The sequence below is a fragment of the Talpa europaea genome (assembly GCF_964194135.1).
Source record: "Talpa europaea genome assembly, chromosome: 5".
Lineage (NCBI taxonomy): Eukaryota > Metazoa > Chordata > Mammalia > Eulipotyphla > Talpidae > Talpa > Talpa europaea.
In genome coordinates this window covers 34,305,180-34,328,537 of record NC_140071.1, presented here as the reverse complement: position 1 = coordinate 34,328,537, position 23,358 = coordinate 34,305,180, and the positions used below count along the sequence as shown (strand labels likewise).

The following is a 23,358-nucleotide window of genomic DNA, read 5'->3' as shown; positions in this document are numbered from 1 at the left end:
TTTCAGTGTGTAGAATTTGACTCAAAAGAAAAAAATAGTTTTGTTTGATATATAGACTGCTTTTATTAATCTTATTATATTTTGTTCTGGATGTGATTATTTATCTATTTATAATATACCTGTAAAAATTTTTAATTTAAATATTTTTTCAAATCAAAATGTAATGTTCTTTACTCAAGGTGTTCTAGGTCTTAGAATCATGGCAAGGATATTCATGCAAGTGTATGCTTGTAAACATACTACTCCCTGTTTCTTTCTTCCATATAAGTTATTGGACTAAAATGTTGGTTTTAGTTTTGTGTGTTTCTAAAATAAACATTTCTAAACTTTACATTAATATTCTTTTGGTTTTTAAATACAAGTGAATGTGAGTTTGATCCTTTGGCCTATTTTTAGCCTTTCATGTACAAAGTGTATTTCCAGTCCATGTAACCAGAACTCAGTAAGTGAAACATTCTGCTACATAATAAATTTTATTTCATTTTAAGGTTATAAATGGCACCCAAGAATAGACTTGAGGTTATCTAACATCTTAAAATACAGTATGAATTTACAGAGTAGTAACATTTCAGTTTGCAGTTTTTCCCTAATAGCAATTTATAGTGAAACTAAAAGAAAGGGTGTGGATAATAACCACTTGTGAAATTGAAGTTGTTTCACTAGGGGGGATAAGTTACATTGTGATGTAGCTGGAAAAGAAACATTAAAACTCCATTTAGATTTTATGTAACTAAAATGATGAGTTCACAGCAATTAATCTGCTAAAGAAGCACATGTTAGTTTTATCTTGGAAATAGATCTTTTAACAAGATTCAAATGCTTGGTATTTTATTACTGGGTTTATAATCTAAACTAAAAACTACTATATTAGTAGATTGGCTCTGAATAAAAATCACAGGTTTTTTTTTTTTTCCTGTTTTTAAATCAGTAATTTTTTACACATAATGAATATTAGTTATTTCTAGCTTCAGATTGACATCATGCAAATTTCTTAATATTTACTCAATCTGCCAAAGTATCAGAGACCACCTAAGAACATTAAAATATTTAGAGAAGTTGAAGTGCTTCCTCAGATGATGAAATAAGAACATTTTCTTCCATAGAGTATCCACTTTACCTCACTTACTATAAAGACCCTCTGGAATAATGTTTGTTTGATAAACTAATATACATTTAGACTTTGATATCTGAAAAACATAGTTTCAAACCCTGTGTTATTCTTTTTTCTAACCTGTCACATGGAAAAATACCAGGTATCATTGTCGTGATAAAATTAAGTTACCCTACCACCTTATAAGACATTTAATAAACATGCTTCCTTTCTAGTCCTTGCCTTCTCTTTATAGTTATAACGAATTATTTAAGTGAAATGCAAGACAATAATTGTTTAAGTTGGTAATAATTCAAACTTAATGAAATAATCAACATTATGAGTTAGGAGTTTACACTGTTAAGAAAAAGTACTTTTCTAATTTAAATCTTCATAAGAAATAGTCATTTAGTTGCAATTGGTATTAATATTTCATAACTGTTTTATCTGCCAAATTCTACAAGCCATTATGATGTGAAGTATTAAACACTCAAATGTCATTGAGGTCTCTGCCTTAAGAAGGTATAGATGCAGTTTTGTACTTCTAAAGTGCACCTTTGTTATCAATAGCAGTAAATGTATGTGAATTTAAACGTACAATGAGAAACCTTATTTCTTACAATTTATTTTGAACAACATAAGAGTTAGCCCAGTCCTATGTTAGAAAAAAACAAACAGAAATCCTAAATAAAATAAATTTCATAGCTAAGTCCTGGCTTTCAGTTATAAATTTCTTAAAGTTGAAGCAGTTTAAGACAAGACCCTGTCAGGTTTCATAAGGAATTCAGTGGGAAAAAAAAAAAGCCTGTAAGTAAACGCTCTTATTACTATATGAATAAAGCCTGAAAGGTGATTTCTGAGCTGTTAATACTCAGCTTTCCCCATGTATTACCCCCACAAATATTTGGGCTATAAGATATTTTAGAATATCTTGTTGGCTGTATATGGAAAAAGTATCTATGAAGTTAGTTTCTAGCTTATTAGTTCATAATTTTAATTTGCAACTATATAAATTATTTCATTAATTCCAAGATGAACAGAAAAACACCATCATATAATTCATGCAAAATTAATCAGTGTCTTGAGTTCATTTCTTGAACACTTAGTATGTACATGTTGATGTGCTTAACAGGGAGGCTGACCACAATAAAAGAGGAAAAAAGTTACAGTCAAAGAAGGTAAATTTTGTTTAAGTATTAATAGTTTTGTTGTCTTATTTATGTTGAAAAAAATTCAATTTTGTGTTTCTAAAACTAAACATGATTGTCTTGTTTAATGAGAATATCCAAGAATCTCATAGTTTAACTCTCTGATCAGATGATTTTAGCAATTTCAGAGTGAATAGAATGTGGGGTATGCTTTTGCAATCTTAATGAACTAAGCATTAATACTAGGATATTTTAGATAAATACTGGAAAGTGTTTTCCATTTTTGCATAGGCTAGTGTAGAGAATTAAATGAATCCCTTCACATGAAACAATTATTGATGAAATATGTACTCCATATGCCTCTATACTCCTTTCCAGTTAAGTGATGAACTTGATGAGCGCCTGTCACTGTTGCTCCTTAATCAGTAAGAAGGGGTCATCTTTGAGTGACATGTGGCACACTTTCCCTCAGGCATTTATCACGCACCCTCCACGCCAATTGCACCTCCTGCTGACGTGGAGCTTGCAAAATTCAGAATGATGACTGTTTTTATAAAGAAGGTGGATTTAGTTAGAAAGGTCAGTGATGGCATTATTGGAATTAGACTGCCTGGTAATGTCAAAACTAGAGGCATGGAATAGTTAACTATTTCTTGTAAATCAAATTTATGTTATCCAAAAAATTACTTTGTAGGTTAAAATTAATTGTGATGGGAGAATATACTTTGGTAGTAAATTGTTCTGATACAGAATTAGAGATTATTAGACTGGAAGTTAATTAGAAATGGCTGTGATACTGTTTTATTTTGGCTCCAAATGTGCATTTTTCAAGGTACTGCAAATCCTACTCCAAGAAGGCCTTCAGAGAAGAAACAGTATTTTTAACATCACTGATTGTTAAATGCTTAAAAAAAGTTTTTCCTTGTAAGTAAATGCTTAATAATCTTCAAAAGCATGTTAAAAATGTATTTAATTCATGCTTCCCAGTTTATGAAAGCATCAAGCAAGAAAGACCCAAAACCAGCTTTATTTCTTGAGAAACATGAATTTATGTGAATTGTAATCACGAATCCAAAGTGATTGACTTTTACCACAGAGGAATCTGCTGTTGGGACTACTTTTGTGTTATAAGCTGTTTCTGGTATGATTTATATTTTAGTTAGTTAATTTAGGTCCTTTTTTATTGTAGTTATATAATTTTGGTTATAAATATATTTAAACTAGATAAAAAAACTTAAAATATAATCCTTGGAAATAGATACAATTGGTTTATTTTTCTGTAATGTCTTTGTGCTGTTAAATAAATTCCCTCATAGACTTTTCATAGGACCTAAATAGTAAACTCCGTTTTGGATTTTTAAACTACTTACTGAATTAAGGTACACAGTATTAAGTTAGCAAAGTGACCAGTTGTCGGTTATTATAAAAATATTCCTAGTAAGATAAGTATATAACATTTATATATGTAACATTAAAATATGTAATGCTACCCTTAATAAGCAAAGACTAAAAATATTAGTTATTTAGTGAATCATTTATAAATAGCTGTCTTCAATTAGAATTGAAATATTTCTTCCATATTTTTTTTGTTTTTTTTTTATCATGGTCCCCAAATCTTTTAGAATCTTAAACTCAGTTTTAGTCAATCTAATCCCCTTCCTTTTAAAAGTATCTAAATTGGATCAAGTTAACATTAATGCATATTGAATGTTAAACATTAATAGAGAATGTGGATTTACTTTGGAACATATGATTTAGTTCTACCGAAGAATGAAATTTTTTTAAAAATACGCTTAATGCTTCCAGCAGGCAAATTGCACTCAACTGAAAATCTGGAATCCAGCTTTAAATTTACACCTATCATACTATCATTTATCTTGATAGTAGATGAACTAAAAATTTCCAATGAGTCTCCATTCTTCTGTCCTCAAATGAAATAGTCATGCTGGAAAAAAAAAAAAAACATTAATCTTAAAGTGGTGACAGATAAAAAGAACTTAGTTTGTTGTCAGTACTTCTCAACTAAAAGGTTAGGTCAGCAATGGTTTATATCGTGACACTGACAAATTTTTCTAATGACCAGAATGGTTTGATTTCTAAGGTTTTTTTGTTTGTTTTTGCTTTAAGGAATGTTATATTTTAGGTATCTGACTTCATTCTAAAGATGCAATTTCCTACTTTGCATTCTTATAACAGAAATAAAAAATTGTGCAGCAAGTAAAGTTTGGTAAAATTAAAATGCATTTTAAAGAATTTTCCATGAAAAAAAGCAGATTTGTAAAGATGAAAACTAGGCCAAGGGATGAGTGGTAGGATGGTTAGGAATCATACTGGCTTAATAGAATCAAGAAGGTGAAAGATTCTTAGATGCTATTTAATAATTGAGAAGTTAGTTCAAAGTATAAAATCAGAAAAGAGTCATATATACAAATCAAATCTCAGAGATAAAGTGTGACTTGGATATTCTTAATAATGTTTTATAAATCAAGCATCCAGAAAATTACTTTGTAATAGTTTCTTTTTGTTGAAATTCAGTCAAAATGGTAACAGCACTCAGAAAGGGAAGAACCTGTACTTTCAAAATACAAACAGTAATGCAAGCCAACATTACCTCAATTAAAAAAAATTAACAATTTTAGGCAAATCTTAGTTCTTATTTTCCAGTGATTTAAATTATTTCTTAATTTCATAATACTTTTAAGTTATATAGTTGTTATAAGAACTTAAATAGAAGTTTTTTAAAAACTAAAAACTACTTAAATGTATTTTTTCTAAAATTCATAAGGAAAATGGCAAATAACTGCGAAGAGTGATTGTGTTTGTGTGATATAATTTGCAATACGTATTTCACTTAATTTTTTAAATGTTTATTTATAATGCCAATAATCTATGTTTTAGAAGTAATGCTTCACCGACAATGCTTCATCATTTTTCTTACGTTGTCTTATTTAAAATGTATCTATAAAACACGTACTTAAAATAATGCCATTTTTCTTTAAGATAGGATATAATGAGTTTCATCTAATGCAAATCTCAAATGTGGTTACACTATCTGCCCCTTATTTGAGGAAGAAGCTAACTTAACATTTTACTGATGTTTTTCTCCACACTTCATTTTAAACCCTTTCAAATTAGAACTTCATCACATTGGGTAGAATCATTACTATTTACTAGAATTCTTAATTTGTAGATGAAAGGTCTCTGGAGTCTTGACAACATATTGTCACTATCAGCCTTTTCTGATTTTAGAAGCACAGTAAGTCCTCACTTAATCTCAATAGGTTCTTGGAAACTATGACTTAAACTAAAAGACATGTAACAAAAGCAGTACCTGGAATAGTTCAGTGTAGGCCTGCATTTTTTTCCCTCATCAACCTTATAATGATCAACATTGAATGAAAGGATATTATATCAGGATCTGCTGTATTCATGGAACCTGAAAAGTAATTACTTGTTCTCTGATTTTTTCTTTTTCAGATTTAACACCAAAAGCCAGAGGGAAATTGGTAAGGTTAAATGATGGTTACCTGAAAAACTGTACCTTAAATGCCTTTGAAGGGAGTTCACTGCTATGTGTTTTTTTTTTTTAAAGATTTATTTATTTATTTGTTTGTTTATTTATTTATTTATACAATCACTGGGTACAGTCATAAGCACGGGAGGGTGAGAGAATTCACCAGAGCCAGAGCAGGGAGGAGAGCAGGCAGAAGGACCGAAGTACACTGCTGAGAGGAGCAGCGGGCGGCAGGAGAGGTCTGCGCGCCATGTGGGACCCTCCTCCGGTGGCTGGGGAGCAGCTGGGGATCGAACCGGTGCTGCAAGATGCCGCAGGCAGCTTCGCAACCCAGCGCTCAACCGCTGGGCCACCGGGGAGGCCCTCACTGCTATGTTTTTAAAATAAGAATTTTTTTTCTATCATAGATCTGGAAAGAAATTTACCTAAAACAAATTTTTTCATTTTATTTTAATGCAGAAGCAAGCAGCCAGCCATCTATAGAGAAAATTTTTAATGAACGAATCTTGCTTATTCTCCACAGCATATTTTTGTACCTCTTTTGTGAAGGTCAGGAAAAATAACTTCTTATACTATTTTTAACTAGTAGATACAATATTCAAAATACAGTATATTTGCAATGTACATTGGATACCTACATCATAATTACAGAACAGAGGGAGAATTATCACATCACTGTGTTATTTGGCAGGAGATTTCTACTCTTGTTAGGATTGTCAAAATCATGGGTGATTACTAGATATCAAGTTACATGTGTGTTCTTTGTATTAATGTCATAGTGTCATGTGTTGGGGCCTGATACTCCACCCCACACAAGTTAGGGTGTTGTGTTCTTGTTTAAATTATCAACTACCTCATATTGTCATATTGTGATTCTTCCCATCAAAAACAAGTTTTTCTCATTTCTAAAAATGCCTTCTTTCTATTCTACAGAGAAATTTAGAAATTAATGTTCACCACAAGGTACTATTTAAATACTGTTTCTTCTAAAATACATAGTATTTTTCTTTTCTGGGCCTCCCTGGTGGCGCAAGGGGTTAAGACACAACCTATGAAGCTCACTGCGGTCACTGCAGCATGAGTTCCATCCCCAGCCAGGGAGCTGCTCACCTGGTGCAGCAGACCTCTCCTGAATTGCCCGCTGCTCCCCTCAGCAGTGTATTTCAGTCAATCTGCCTGTTATGTTCCCCACTCTGTCTCTGGTGAATCCTTTCACCCCACACATACCTCTGGCCTGTATCCCAGATCTTGTATGCATAAATAAATTTAAAAAAATGTATATATAAATAAATATATATATATATATATATTTCTTTTCCAGGCTGTTTACCATGTGCTCCAAATACCTTGGTATAATTTGCTAGGTTGTGTGTTAATGGAATCCAAAATCTGTACAAGTTCCAGGACATAGGTAGATAGGTATGCCATTATATGAGGCTGGGTCAGAACTTGAGTTGTTAGGTAATACCACAGTGATGTCAAAATTACAATTATCCCTCTTTATGTAAAATGGAATATACACATAATTTTCATCAAATTATTCTACGAGTTTTTCAGTTTTTGACACCAATAAATCATTTTCCATGGTTTCAGTATTACAAGTTATAGATTTTGATGTGTAATTGTCATCACTACTGTATAGAGGAAGAATGATTGGTGGATATGACATAAAGTTTAGTAATATAGTATTCAGTTCTTTGAATAGCTGTATTTAAAAAAAAAAAATCTCTGAAATTGAGAGAGATATTGACATGTCCTCACCTCAGTTCTGTGGTTAACCTGTCTCTGTAACAACTCTTGCCTGAGGTCTTAGCTGTGTCTCCCAGAGTGTAATTAATAAATGAAGAGTGGTTGGGGTCAGGTGTGCATCTTTCTCTAGGCACTTAGCATTTCCCCTAAAATTTTACCAACTCTGGCAAAATAAAATGCCTCAGCTTGACTCATGCCATTTTGAAGTCTGTCTTTGACTAAAAAAATGTAACTGAACTCTCTTATCTTGCCTCACTAATGGCAGCAACAACCCCACTCTGTCAGATCTCTGGATCTCCTCAGATCATTCCTCTGGGGAAAAGAGATGTATTGCTGGTTTTGAGGTTTGCCCAATGACTCTTAGTCACTTCTTTTCTCTTTTAAAAGAAATCTGAGAATCTACAGTAGGGGAAAATTGCACTGCAATTTTATTTTTGCTACAAACAAAAAGTCTTTCGCACCACTGTTTACCTGTTATTTCCATTTTAACACAGAGTTTTCATAACACTGTTAATTGATTAGAGCAGAACAGCTGTGCCATTTGGTTACCTATTTTAAAAGGGAGTCATACAGTTTTTCAGTGATATTTGGAGACCAGACATCATATAAGTAAAAAACCTAACTGTTTACCAAAATGCTGCATCTGCATACAATAACTTTTTGCTATTATGTTGCATTGAAGGAAGAGCCCAATAAGTTGAAAATACTCATTGGAAAACTATTACATACTTGATTATCTCACTTTTTTTTTTTTTTTTGGTTCTTCACCTGCATTCCCTTGGAAAAGCACATCTTTCACAATATTGTTAGTTTCTACTCTGGACATTTAATGACTTTCATTTGCATATTTTTCTTACATAATGAGAGATTTTCCTTCTTAAATCTCAGATTCATCTGGAATAAATCTTAATGATATGACTAACTGTACAAATGTAGAAACTGAGGCATAAAAGAATGACATTTTCGTGATAAAAGGAGGTTTATGATTTTTCTCAGTGAGTTACACTAGTCATCTGGGAAAAAGAACTACAATTGAAAGGAATAACATTATTCTAAGAATCTATTACAAAAAAAAAAAAGAATCTATTACATTATTTATTGTGGTTTTGATTCATACTTGACTAAGCAATTAGAAAAGGCTGATTCTAGATATTAATCAGACAAATGAATAGGCATCTGCACATACACACACACACAAATATTTAAAGCCCCCGAATTTAAGCATTGATTTAATAATACCTAAGGCTTTTCAAGGATCCTAATGGTAGCTTTCTTTACTTATATTTCTGCCTTGACTATTTTTTGGTTTGTTTTCAATGCTACATGAATGCAAAGTTCAAAAATATTACGAACATTTAGGTGCATTTAACAAGTATATAAAGAAATCAAACCATCTGAAAAAGACTTGTTAATACAAAATGGATTATTTACAGCATTAGAGACAATTTGAATATTGATATCAAAGTAGGAAAAGTTTCTATTGTCCCTGTATAAGAAAGCTTAGTACTGAATTTTTCTTCACCATTAAATATGAAATAAGGGCCTCCCTGGTGGTGCAAGGGGTTAAGACGCAACCTATGAAGCTGTCCACAGCTGCTGCAGCACAAGTTTGATCCCCAGCCTTATAGGGAGCAATCCACATGGCACTGCAGATCTCTCCTGACTCGCCCGCTGCTCCCCTCAGCATTGTACTTCAGTCAATCAGCCTGTTCTGCTCCCTTCTCTGTCTCTGGTGAGTCCTCTCACCGCCCACACCTCTGGCCTTTGCCCCAGTTCTTGTATGCATAAATAAAAATATTTTTAAAAAATTAAAAAATGTATGAAATAAAACTCTATAGAAGATATTTTCAGAAACACATCAGTTAAATTTTGGTCTCATTATACTTTAGATGCAGATTTGAATTTATTATCATTGGTTTGACCATTGCCTATGGCTGGGCAAATTATAGTAGGTATCCATAAATATATCACAAAGAAAAGTCATATAGATAGTCTCTCAATTCAGACTATCCTTGTGCATAGAATGCTTAAAAAATAATTTTAAATTCCTACAGATTGTGTAAGTTGTGAAACTACCAAAATGAACAAGAATTTTTATGTTCTTAAAAATGAAAAGTTAAACTATGCATTTCTTATGAATTGTCACAATTAATGGCAATAATAGTTTGGACTATGAGTGACCTCAGTGAATATGCTCACTAAAAGATGCTAAGGAATTTATTTAATATTTTATACAACTACTATATTTAATAATAAAATAGGTTTTAGAGTGACATCCAAACTCTTAAGTAAAGATATCTTGAAATAATTACAAATCTCTCAACATAAAATCAAGGTAAGCAGCTTTTAGAAGGCACAACTGAACTATCTGATGAAGGAAAAGAAATAGTTAAAATTCTACTAGAATAGTCTTTTGTTCAGATGAAAGTTGTTTCTAAAAGCAATGAAGATTCCCTTGAACAGCATTTTCTCGATTTAAAATAGTTCTTACTCCTCTAGCTGCTTCATTGGAGCCTCACTTCTTCAAAGGTATTAGGTTTTATACAATAGTCAGGGTTTCAGGGAAAGTCTTGCTTAGCAAAATAAACCTGGTTTCCCTAAGTGAAGTGTCATTTGTAAGAATATGCACACAATCCTCCATTACTCCTCTCTCATCCACAAAAAAAAGTACTAGTTATACATAGAAAAGATTTTTTTTTTATTTAATGCAGTGAATGTATAGTTAACATTACCATTGCACCAAACATCTGAAATTTGATAGAATGAAGCAAACAGAAGTAAGTCATCTGTTAATGGTTATTATCTACTAGGTACATCTGAGGTTGTAGAATATCAGGCTTGTAGACATTTGAGTAGACATGTCAGCAGAGAACATAAATCTCATACAGGTGTAGTTGAAAGTTATTTCAAATTATCCCATCAATAAACTTCCTATAATAACATCAACTTCATGGAGTATTATGTGTTAGCAACAGACAGTGATGGTATGCAGATGTAGGCATGTCATTATAAACATGATACACTAAATATAGAGCATATTGAGGTCAAAGCCTTTCTGTAGAAAGGGATTTAATTGACATTCTTTCAAGCATAGTATATAAACAGATCAAAATAGTTCTGTCATAAGAAATAGTATTTAACAACATAGCTTTAAAATAAAAATACTTTAAAAATCAGCTCTGATGAGATCAAATTTATTTTTAAAGAATAGTTTTTAAGAGCCTTTCTTTAGAATAAATATATATTTCTTGCTTCTGGCTTTCTACATTTTTCCAGCAAAACCTCCACCTTCACCCCACCCCCTTTCTATAATAAAGTAGTGCAAACAATTGTCTGCAGCAATTTCAACCAAGCTCAATTCCCTACCAAATCAGGGAAGTAATACATTCTCACCAGAGGATCTTTCTCCATAGGTACAGTCCCTTGATATAACAGGGAGTTAGGTACAAAAACTACCATAAGAGTCTTGGGAATGTAATTTTTAAGTATAGATTCTATGGTAAGAAGTGAAAGAGTTTTGAAGGCAAATTTTCCCTCCCTATATGCAGTTTATTTTACAAAATAGGTTTTCATGCATTCATATTACCAAGAATGATTACTTTTTCCATAAAATAAAGTGATGAAACACTGGCATATCACTTAGCACACTGCATTCTCCTCTACATTAAAATTCACACTAATAACAAAAGTCATGGTATATATTAAAGCATTTCAGTATCCTAATGAGAGAGCAGATACTTTTTTTCTGTGAGAACACTTGAGCATTAAATATTTTTAGATGCACAGAGGTATGATCTAACACCAAAAACAATATGGATTTTATTTACTAGTATTTTTGACAACTGTGCTCCTAATTTGCTAATTTAGTATATAAATTAAAAGAGTGGTAGATATAAAAATTTAGATAGGCAATCATTTATAAATCTGGCAGTATTCTTGAGTAGTTCTGTAGAGATTTTAAGGTTTTAGATGGAATAATAGAATGTTTTAAGTTTTCTTTGCAGGGTTGATTTTCAGAGTGTGGAAAATTCTCTTGAGAGGGTGAATATACCTTCGCTCATTAGCTTAAAATCAGCCTAGTCATATCTAAATAATTTGCACAGGAATGAATGTCAGAATCTGGTGTCAGAATCTACGTTAAATTAAAATGCATCTGTTCCACTTTTCAGTTTTGGGATTCCCCTCCCCACCCTTTTGAAATGTATAAAACATAGAAAACTGTAATGGATTACTCTTTAGATAAAAAATAGTCACATAAGAAAAACTTTAAAATCAAATAGACATTTACATTTTATGTCAATTTAATCAGAGCACAGCTGAGCATTTAATGTAATATTCTGGTTCTTTCACATGTAATTAGAGAAGTATGTATCTTCCAGTGTGTTACCATTCTTACATTTGTTGTTCTAGCAAAGCTTTTCACACAGCAGTAACTTAAACCTTTATCAAATTGAGTCTGTACAATGGAAGTATATTTTCAAAGACATATGCCTTTGTACACTATTTACAAATTCCCTCGATCATGATAAAAAGGCAAAATAAATAAAAAGCAGAAAGAAAGGAAATGCTGCTGAGGCTAAAGGCTTTTTCTTTTATCTTCCCAAACAGATGCTGGTCTCGTCAGTGCTGGGAGTTGGCTACCCAAGATTGTTTTTCTTCCTTTTACATGGGCTATGAGAAGGATCTGGTTTCAGTTCTTGGTATTGCACCTGTTTAAACAGAGTTCAGAGAAAGACTGGTCAGGTGGCCACTTTCTGGCAAAGGAAAGAAAGCAAAGGAATGAGAGACTATGCTTGGGGGATAAAACTGCTCACTCTGGAAGCTGTATGAGATCTGCAGCTGGGATGCAGAAAACAATGGAATGATAGAGCAGGAGTCAGAAGGAAATCCTGCCAAAATCTACATGAGAGCCCTGATGGGAACCTGGGTAACAGGCTGGGCTCTTCACTGTCTATAGCAGGTTACATTAAAAACAAAACTATCTCCACTTAGCTTGGAGGTCCAGATAATATTTCTTTGTAATTTATTGTTTAATATAGACTTAATCTCCAGCCACTCAAGTTTGATACCATCAAAAATGTAACTAAAGGGAAAGGTATTGCTGTAAACTAGCTTTAAGATTTTCATAAAAGCATTTTCTCATTTTACTCTGAAAATAGTTTATGGTTAATGGGCATTAACCTCCAAGGATTTCAAGGATTAAGAAGTACCCAAGTCTTCAAAAAGCAGTCACCGATCCCCACTCACTGATCTCCAAAATATGCATCTTTAAAATTCACTTAGTTCATGCAAATTATATAAAGAAGTTTTTCTCACAAATATCCACTGGCACATTTTTGCTTTCATCATCCAATATTCCTATTTCCTTCCCTCAGGTAATGGTGACTTCTAGTCACCTTCATTGGAAGACTGTCCCTGACAACTCTTGTAGGTTCTTTGTGCATGCCCATTTCATTCTCCAGTGCCCAATTTCTATACAAGTTCTTCTATTTATTTTATTTTACATTATAACTTATTTTATTGGAGTAACATTGGTATACAATACTATATGTGATTCAGAAATAGAGGATCCAACCGCTCAGGATGTTTTACCATACCACACCCACCACCAAGGCAACCATAGTCCATTATATCCACCTCCCTTCCCTCTCTACTTTCACCCTCCCCCGCCGATAGCCTCAGATTTTGGGTGGGCTAAGTTCCCAAATGGCATTATCTGCTACTTCTATTGGCTTTACCTGGTACTTCAAAAAACCTTGGAGTTGAAAGGATGTAAAAGGTAAAATCCAATGTCATGCTACACCAAAAAATTAGTAATAGCGCTGAAATCTACATACCACTTGTACATCTGAAGGAACTCTGGAAAGGAAGTCAAGTAGTTCATTGTTGTCAATTGCATATGGACTCCGAAGCTTTTTTGTAAATTTATTGATGCCTGAAGGAGTGATAGATCAAATATAATTGAAATCTCCAAAGTTTAACATTATACAAAGCACATTTATGGCAAAAGTTACAGTGATTTGAAGATTTAAGCTGCCTTTGTCCTGGACTGAATGAACCCATAAACCCAGTTTTCTCTCTCCATCGCTTTCCTTTTTTTCCTCCTTCTATCCTATGTTACTTCCTCCCTCCTTCCCAACTCAGTGGCTGTTATTTTTCATTTCTACTTCAGTGATTTCTTCCTAGTAGGAAAGGATTTCTATTTGGGAAGCAAAAGGCATCTAGCAAGAATAAGTAATGACATAACTTACTTTTTTCCTCAGTGTTCTAGAAGCCATGCTTTAATGTTCCATCTATGAATATATATTTTTGAATGAAACTTGTCTCCCTACATTTTGGATAAGAACTGTTTGGGCTTTGTGTTTTTTTTAGGTTTCTTAGCATGTAATGAAGAATTTCTTGTTTTTCGTTTTTTTTTTAATTTTTGGGAGTATAATCAACACACATTTTACTAGTTTCAGATGTACGACATAATGACATTTATATATAATGGTGACAAGTCAATTTCCTATCCTTAGCAATTTTTCAAGTTTGCAAAAATATATCATTGCCTATTAGTGTATAAGGAAATTTCTGCCTCTATATTACCTTCATCTGTTTCACTTATGTTGACCTCTCCCCCCCGCCCCACTGCTGGTAACCACCCATCTCTTCTCGGTATCTGGGAGCTTAGTTTTGTTTTGTTTTATGCTTCATTTTAAATTTCACATAAAAGTGAGACCATATAGTATTTGTCTTTTTCTGTCTAACTTTTTTCACTTAGCATAATTCTCTCAAGATCCATCTATGTTATGAAAGATGACAAGATTTCTTTCATTTCTTTGTTTTTAAAGATTTCTTTTTATGGCTGCACAATATTCTGTTGTGTATATACATCACACACTCATTTATATGTTCACCTGTCAATAGATACTTAGGTTGTTTCCAATTTTGGCTAATGTAATATAATATAACTACTGCTGCAGTGAACATGAAGATGAATATATATTTTTGAATTAGTGTTTTCGCTTTCTTTGCATCATATAATAGTTCTAATTTTAATTTTTTCTGGAACAACAAAAGAATGCTTATTCTTGCCACTTTCACTCAACACAGTATTGGAAGTCCTACCGAAAGAAAGTAAGAAATTAGGCAAAAAAGAGGAAAAGGCATCCAAATTGAAGTCCTACCGAAAGAAAGTAAGAAATTAGGCAAAAAAGAGGAAAAGGCATCCAAATTGAGAAGGAAGTAATAAAACTATCATTATTTGTGGATGACATGATTTTATACATAGAAGACTGTTAAAACTGATAAATTTAGTTTACATGCTAAAAGTCAGTATTAAAAAGCTATTTATTTATATACACTAATAACAAAATATCAGAAAGAGAAATTGAGAAAATGATCCATTATGAGTGCATTAGAAAACCACCCTAGGAATAAACATAACAAAGGAACTGAAAGAATTGTACACTGAAAACTATAAGAATTTAATGAGAGGCATTGAAGAAAGCACAAAAATGCAGAAAGATATCTATGCTCGTGCATTGAAGAATTAACAAAAAAATTTCTGATGCCCTTTTTAACAGAAATAGAAAAGCAATCCTAAAACTTGTATAGAGCCACGAAGACCCCAGATACCCACATAGCTAAAGTAATCTTGAAAAAGAAGAGGAAAGCTAGAGGCATCATGTTCCCTTTGTACTATATTACAAAGCTATAGTAATCAAAACAATAAGGCATTGACATAAAAATGTCACACTGTTAAATAAAACAGGACAGAGAGTTTCAAAATAAACCTATGTTTGTGTAGTAAAATCATTTTTGACAAAGCATCCAAGAATACACGATGTGGAAAGGATAATCACTTCAACAAATTGTTTTTGGGGAATTTGACTTCCACCAGCAAAAGGACTGGACCACTATCTTTGACTTCCGTCCACAAAAGGATTGGACCACTTATGCCTGCAAAAGGACTGGACCACTGTGTTGTACCATGCACAGATACAAACTCAAAATAGATTGAAGAGTGGAAAGTAAGACCTGAATCTATAAAACTGTTAAAAGAAAACATAGTGGGTAAGCTCTTGGAGACTGAGTCTTAGCAGTATCTTTTTTTTTTTTTTTTTTTTTTTGGATCTGACACCGGAACAAAAGCAACAAAAACAAAAATAAGGGACTAATATACAAAATATTAGAATGTAAGAATTCACATTACTCAATATCAAAAATAATCCAATTGAAAAATGGGCAGAAGATCTGAATAGACATTTTCAAAAGACCTACAAATAGTCAATGGGAACAGGAAAAGATTTCAGCCTCAAAAATTATTAGGGATATGTGAGTCAAAACTACAATGAAATACCTGGAAAAATGGCCTATATTAAGAAATCAAGAAACATCTGTTGAGGATGTGCAGAAAAGGGAACACTTGTGCATTGTTGGTGGAAATATTAATATAGTATAATTCTATAGAAGACTATGGACGGCCTTCAAAAAAATTAAAAATAGAACTAGCATATGATACAGCAATTTCACTTTTGGGTTTTACCCAAAGGAAGTAAAAACACTAATTTGAAAAGACTTTTGCCCCCCCTATGGTCATTGCAGCATTATTTATAAAGGCCAAGACATGGAAACAAGTATTCACCAAAGGACGAATGGATAAAGAAAACTTGGGGTATGCATGTAATAGAATATTACTCAGCCATAAAACAAAAGGAAATCTTGCCTTTGTAACAACATAGATGGACCTAGAAGACTTTACACTATATGAAATAAGTTAGAGAATAACACCATATGATCTCACTTATGTGAAATCTTAAAAAAAAAAAAAAAAAAGGTCAGAAACAAAAACAAGCCCATAGATACAGAGAACCGTTGGTGATTGTCAGCAGCATGGGGTGAGGGGAGAGGAGCAGGGGAAAGGGCACAAAAGGTGCAGATTCCAGTTATGAGGTGAGTCCTGTGGAAATAATGTGACAATAATAAATAGCGCATTGCACATTAGAAAGTTGCTGAGAAAGTGGATTTTGGAAGACCTCATCACAAGAAAAAAGGTTTCCATTTTTACATCTCTAACATTGAGATTTTTAGAATCCAATTTTCCCTTCAAATTACAATAAATACAAATTCAGTGCTTGCAAAAGATACTGCCATGATTGACTTGCTTGCATCACTTTTGGATTAGAATGATCAAGAACCATATGGATGAGCCCTCTCTACCCATACTAAACAGTGAATTCCTCTGCACTACCTGAAGAACTAGTGTGGATGAGGGCAAATACGGGTGAAATTGGAGCTATTATAAAAACTCAAAGGGAGATAGAAATGTCAAAATAATATACAAAATTGGAAGTATCCAGTCTCCATACTACATGCTATAATTTCAGTGGGATCTAATTTTTAAAATTTTTAAATTTGTACTGCACTTAAATTACCAAACATATTTACATTAAAAACAAATGAACAGCTTTATATGAAATTGACAGATTGTAAAAACTGGGCCATAAATGGCAGCATCTTGGTTCTTTCAGGGAGTTCAGCAGAACAAACTGCAATCATGATTTTGGTCCCTCTCGCCCCATGTGAGATCCATGTCTTAAATTTCTAGTTAATATTTCAGCAATCACCTACCACTAAAGGAATACTGTTCCTGTATTGTTTTATTTGATGAAACAAGAGGCCCAAACACATTCTCTAAAAATTACATTAAAGACAGCTAGCCAGTAAGGCCATGCCAGGTTACGTGGCCAGATGTTTGCCACAGACTCTAGTTTCTCAGAATGTGGGGAAACAAAACTACAGGTCCCCCTTCTATCATAACTGATATGGCAGGCTGACCCTCGGCAAGTTAGAGGTAATAAACTGGCACACCTAACACCCTACCTAATTCCTTCAATAAAACAGCATCTGTTTTAAATATCGGAGAAAGGAATGAAGGACAGGGGCTGGAGCATACAACTGGGAGGCAAGAACATGATGGATATGCCTCTTCGCTTGTTTAGTGAAAATGCTATCTAAGTTGAAACTCAGTGTCTTAGTTGAAACTGTTTCTTTAAATTACAGCCATTAAAAAGAGAAAAAGAAATCACCATTTCCCTGTCCTCAGTTTCCTACCCAAGATGTAAAGGTAGTGATACTAATAATAAGGGGTAAGAGGGCTTGCTGTAGAAATGACAAGATAAGCCAAAAAAAAAAAAAAGAAAAACAAGAAAACAGGAAGACAGGAAACAAAGCTGAGAGCATCAGACAGAATATTTCCTTAAAATCTTTTTAAAAGAATAAAACCTGCCCTTTGATCTCTTTGCTTTCCAGGTATGCATGCACGTGTTCTCTGGAGTTAAGACTCATTTTGTTACCCTGCATTTCCTATAATTTAGCAATCCTAGGTGTATGCAGGCCAGGGGCAAGTAGAGAATTCTACCCAATCTTCTTTATATCATTAATGTCATAGTTTTATATATTAGTCAATCTAGGCTAGAGACTAAAAATTGAATGTTCCAAACCAAGAATTTTGTCAGATAAGGAAAAAACACAAACCTATGAAGAATGTTGAAGCAATTACCACCTAAGTGGAGTCTGAGTAGGAATTGTCAGCGTGCCACATAAATGCATTAAAAATATTGTTTTGAAGTGGGTTTTGCAGCTGCATACTTGTTTAGTACACATAAAGCAGGTTTTTGTTTTCCTAAGCAACCTATCAATGCCGAGAATCCTTTTCCTACATCCTAAAGGTGACCTCTTAAACAGGTGGTCATATACAGCACCATGTTTACAGATACTTCCACAAGATAAAGTACCACAGCACAAAAGCATATTGTCCTAAATGCACCATATGGATCGAAATGTCTCTGTTTACGTATAAGTGGTGAAAATAAATCAGAGTGATATCTAGACAAAGCTACACTTTGATATATGAAGAAGCTACACAACTGCATGTTTATAGTATGATGGAGCCTATGGTGCCAGATAAGAAAAATGCATTTTGCAGGTAGACCTAAATCTTTATACTATTGTGATTTTTTAACTGACCTGTCTCTTTTCATCATGGAGTAGTTTCATGACCATAAATATAGGGAACTACGGACAGTATAATTCATTCCTTAAAAATAGTTTGTTTTTAGCCGCTAAGACAGTTTGAAAAAAAAAGTAAGAAAAGCCTTTACTTACCCCAGACAAGGACAATGTATCTCAGTGGAATGAAGTACAAGATGATTGTGAACATACAGAGTGCTACGATGGCCAGCCAGCTTAAGAATGGGACGGTCCAGTTGAAAGTACTAAATGAGAAATTAACACATCAGCAGTCTGACCACTTGCATATTTTTTCAAGCACAGATTAAAATAAGAGTGACTAACTCAAAATCTTAACTGAGATCTAGCAAGACCGCATAGAAGCCAATTGTAGGAGTATCAGAGGATACAGGTTAGTCACCATCTGCTCCAACATAGAGGTAAAGGGTCTTGCCTTCACCTCTTTAAGCTTTAGACCAGGTAACTGCAGGCTCTAAGGCTAGTGCACTATTTGGGTGAATCCTCAGATGGTAAATTATATATATTTTTTGAATTTTTTATCTTCTACTTCTAAAACAAGTAACTGATCTTGTTTTCTCTAAATTTTCATAGAAGGAAATGTCTCTGGACCTACATTCTTTCATCAGTACTCCACTGGGTCCCCCAACACTGGAAAATAAAGTGTTTCCAGCAGTTCTATAGACCTAAGCCTTACACATTGTGTAAATCTTCTGAACTTTAGAATTCACAAAAACAATACTCATTTCCTACTTCAGCTAGATTTAAATGGAACTAGAAGTCAGGCGGGAGAACAGGGCAGTTACCCTTGTAAGAATGCACTTAACGTCCTTATCCTTCTCAGAAATATTTAGATAACTTAGAAATAAAGTCAGTATTGTTTACTAGTCTCCCTATATTACCTTTGTCAAAGGAAGGCATGGCATGTGGTAGATTTGTTGGAAAAGCTGTAAAAAAAGCATGCAAGCTGAGAAAGTAGGGGGTATGGGAGCGCTGACTGGTGTGTCTGCAGCGCTCCTGTGTGGCTGCTGATTGATGGTGTGGAGGGTCAGGGAAGACTGAGTACTGACAGCGAGATACCGAACAAAGAACAGAAATGAAACAATGAATAGGAGCAGGGGAGGGGAATCCCCAAAAAGGCAGTATTTAGATGAGAAGGAACTTAGTGGGACAAAAAAGGAGGAGAGAAAGGAAAAAGAGAAAGCAAAAAAAGACAATATAGAAAATCAGGGAAATAAAATATGGAAAGACGATCATAGTTTACGGTCTCATGTAGATATTCTGCAGGGCCTCTCTGGTGGTTTCTAAGTGAGAGTCACAAAATTATAGAGAAAACAGTGAAGCATCGCATGCAGCCTTTAGGGCTGAGTACATTACTATTACAGACATGCCATTTCCTCAGCGTTCAGCCTCCATAGAGCGACTAACACATCCTGTTGAATCACTCTTTCGCAGCATTTAATGAAAAGAGTTAAGAAGGCAGAAGATCTGTGCTCAAAACTTGGAGTCATCTATGTGACTTTAGATGTGTGAAACTCTTTATGGCTTTATAAAATCAGGATAGGTTTTATTTTATCAAGGGAGACTGTAATGATGGTAACAGGGCCATGTGATGGCAATGATATTATTAGAGATAATCACCCCCAGGAGCGGAAAGTATGGCTTTTCTTCAGGGCAGTGAGAAGGGTTCTAAAGACTCTTCCAAAAAATGTGAAATTATACATGACGTGAATATATGTTAGTGTTTTTTCTATTTTTTTCTCACTTCCTGGTATGTATGCCATAGTCACTTGAGGTGGGGTTTATCGGTGCAGTTTTTGATCCAATACAGGATGATTGTTAAGAGATTTTCTTCCTATACTGTGTGTGCCTTGGCAGAACACAACTTAGTTATTCCTTAGCTTTGTGGTAGATATTTGCTTTTTATGACTCTCTAAATCAAATGATGCCTAAAAATGTCTTTTTCTAGTAAAAGAGCCAAAGTTGGATCTATCTGGTTGTCCTGTTTTCAGGGACTCTTAGCGTCTGGCTTTTCTGTCTTTGTTTCTTTTTTCTCCCAGGAGCATCCTGTAGCTGTCACCAGGTAGAAGATCACGCCTTCCCTCCTTTATGGGCACCTGTGCTTCCCTTCTTTCTGCTGCTTGTGGAGAGAACAGAAGGCTGAGGGTCTGCTTGCTTTCCTGGGGCTCAGCTCAGAGCCATCCATCACACTGCTCCATGTGTGAGGGCACTGGCTCTTCACTCTGAAAACTCTACTGCTGGGCAGCCTCACTTAAGGGCCTCCTGTGTTCTCCTTACCCAGGATAAGTGGCAAAGGATTCTTACCAGTGTAGCTGATGTCGGGGAGGGGGGCGAGGGGAAAGACTACCGTTTTCTATTTCCACACTGAATTATGGAATCTAAATCTAGATTTTGATTTTCCCACCAAAAAAGAGATACAATTCAAGAAAGTTCTGGAATGATTATTTAGTAACAAGATGTGGTAATTATAGAGACTTCACTTTGTACTTAAAAATTTATTTTGAATCTGCTTTCTGGATAGATGTATCTTCTCATCTGTGACCCTAGGGGAATTTCTCTTTTTAAGTATTCAGATGATTATTGGGCCAAAAAGGTGACACTTACAGGAACATGGCATGTTCAGCCTATGCCTGTACCTAAATCTATAACTCTACCGACAATTACAGAAAATTCCATAAAATCTAGTTTGTCACCAGGTTGATCTCCAGCCAGGATAATATCCTTCAACTGATACCATGTTTTCTAGCCAACCACCTTTTCTAAGACCTCCCGCCATCCAGTATTACAAAGAAGACTTTTTCTCAGACATTCACCAGTCTGGGCAGAGCTGACCCAGTGTCTCCTGCCATAAATAAGATGCTCCTGTCAGACATCGATACACAGTGTGCCTCAGAGGAAGGACAACACTTACTCAGGAAATGTACTGTTTAGGACCTCACACTCCCCTTCAGTGGATACACTATAGAGGAAAAGGGCCCGTTCTTAAAAGAGGAAATAACGTAAAGAGGAAAAGGAAAGAGAAAGTTGTGGGAATCTGTTTTCAAAAGTCTGAGACTGAATGTTGCTTAGATGCACATTTGGGAGTGAGAGGGAGGCTGTTCTGTCTAATATGATATAGGAAAGTGGAAACTCAGCACCTATGCATATGTGGAAATGTATTAAACAAAAAATTATACAAAATAAAATGCATTAGCCCTTAAAACATGAAAGGCACCGGATGAATGACTCACACCTTTAGTTTAAATAATTTACTCCTTTCAACTTCTATGTATGCCCAAGGATCCAAATCTGCAATGCACTTTTGGTTATGAATAATAAACAATGAGCAGATATATGAAACTAGGGAAATGTAAGCTTCTCTGGATGTGCAGCACCCCCTCTTAAATATACAATTTAGCAATCATAATGTACACCAATTTTCACTACTTTACTAGTATAGGGTTTAGTATTTTTTTTTACTGATAATTGTTATAAATAATTTCATTGTTGTAATTAAACTGTTGGTTTAAAAAATATGTTTAGCAAATAAATTTTGACATAAAACATAACTCATGTAAAATTTTAAATGCATGTCTTAATTTACATGGATCTCAAGAAGCTCTGTTTTATTATTTCAAAAGAAGAAGGAAAAGAAGTTAATTTTTATTATGAAAATTCTGTACATCGTCTAAATGACAAAGCATTAGTTTATTCCATCTATAATTAAAATCTCAACTAGTTAAATACACAAATTTGAAAGAATACTCTTGCAGGGTGCTACACATTATATGATTTTTAAAATTTAGAGTAACAATGAAGATACAGTTTGACCAATAATAAAATGCAGGTCTGTCTTGATTACCTGAAATTCTTACTTAGTTTTGCTTATTTTTTTCTATATTACAATTTCAGATATAGTTCAAGAACAAAGTGTTTCACTGTGGAAATGTGCTAAAATTTAGGACGGTGTTATTTCTTCAGCTACAAGTATGACTTCTTTCCAACCAATATGTTCTAAATTTTGGGAAGGAAATTGACAGAACTTTCATAAAACCAAAGGCTGGCAGAAACAAAGTAAATAATGATGGAACTGAGCAATAAATCATCCAGAAGGAGTGTCCCCTGCCAAAAAGAATGTGGCATTTCCACCTCTGAGAAACAAATGGACACTGTCCCACAGAAGGCCAGAGCTCACATGTCAGCATCACTCACTTCTTTATCCTTTCGCCAAAGGAAGCCACTTCATCTAGGATGTTCTGGACACTGATACATACCTCCTGGATGGCATAGATTTTATTTATAAATCCCTTTTTTTCACTGTCCTAAAATAAAATAAAAGATAGAAAAAAGAAGAGAATAGGTATAAATAAAGTTACTCGGTGCTTAATTCTTTGAATTCTCTTGAATTTTTAAATCTAAATAAACTTTGTATGAATGTGTGTGTTGCGGGGGTGGAGTGGAGGGCGGGTACTTACAGCCCACAAATATTTCAGCACATGAATGGAGGAAGAAAGTTATCTAGCACCATGGACATGTGCTACTATAAAGCTATCTGCAAAGGGCCTCCCTGGTGGCACAAGGGATTAAGTCGCAGCACGATGAAGGTATCCACAGCCACTGCAGCAATAGTTTGATGCCCAGCCAGGAAAGTGACCCACATGGTGCAGCAGACCTCTCCTGTCTCGCCTGCTGCTCCCCTCAGCAGTGCATTTCAGTAGATCTGCCTGTTCTGCTCCCTACTCTGATGAATCCTCTCACCCTGTACCTCTGGCCTGTGCCCCAGTTCTTGTATGCATAAATTTTATCTTTAAAAAAAAGTAAAGTTAGGGCTTCCCTGGTGGCGC

The 23,358-nt window shown here is 34.2% G+C and overlaps 1 protein-coding gene across 14 annotated transcripts in view; it reads right to left on the bottom strand.

Annotated features, from left to right (window-relative positions):
• Nucleotides 1–12,138: 12,138 nt before the first annotated feature.
• Nucleotides 12,139–23,358, bottom strand: part of MCTP1 (multiple C2 and transmembrane domain containing 1) — a gene marked incomplete at both ends in the record, with an annotated part of 477,275 nt that continues 466,055 nt past the window's right edge. For all 14 annotated transcript variants that reach the window (XM_084233956.1, XM_084233964.1, XM_084233965.1 and 11 more), the window contains 4 exons: nt 12,139–12,210; nt 13,339–13,436; nt 18,653–18,762; nt 22,727–22,836. In XM_084233956.1, coding sequence (XP_084090082.1) covers nt 12,139–12,210; nt 13,339–13,436; nt 18,653–18,762; nt 22,727–22,836 — 390 coding nt within the window. The remainder of the gene's footprint in view (nt 12,211–13,338; nt 13,437–18,652; nt 18,763–22,726; nt 22,837–23,358) is intronic.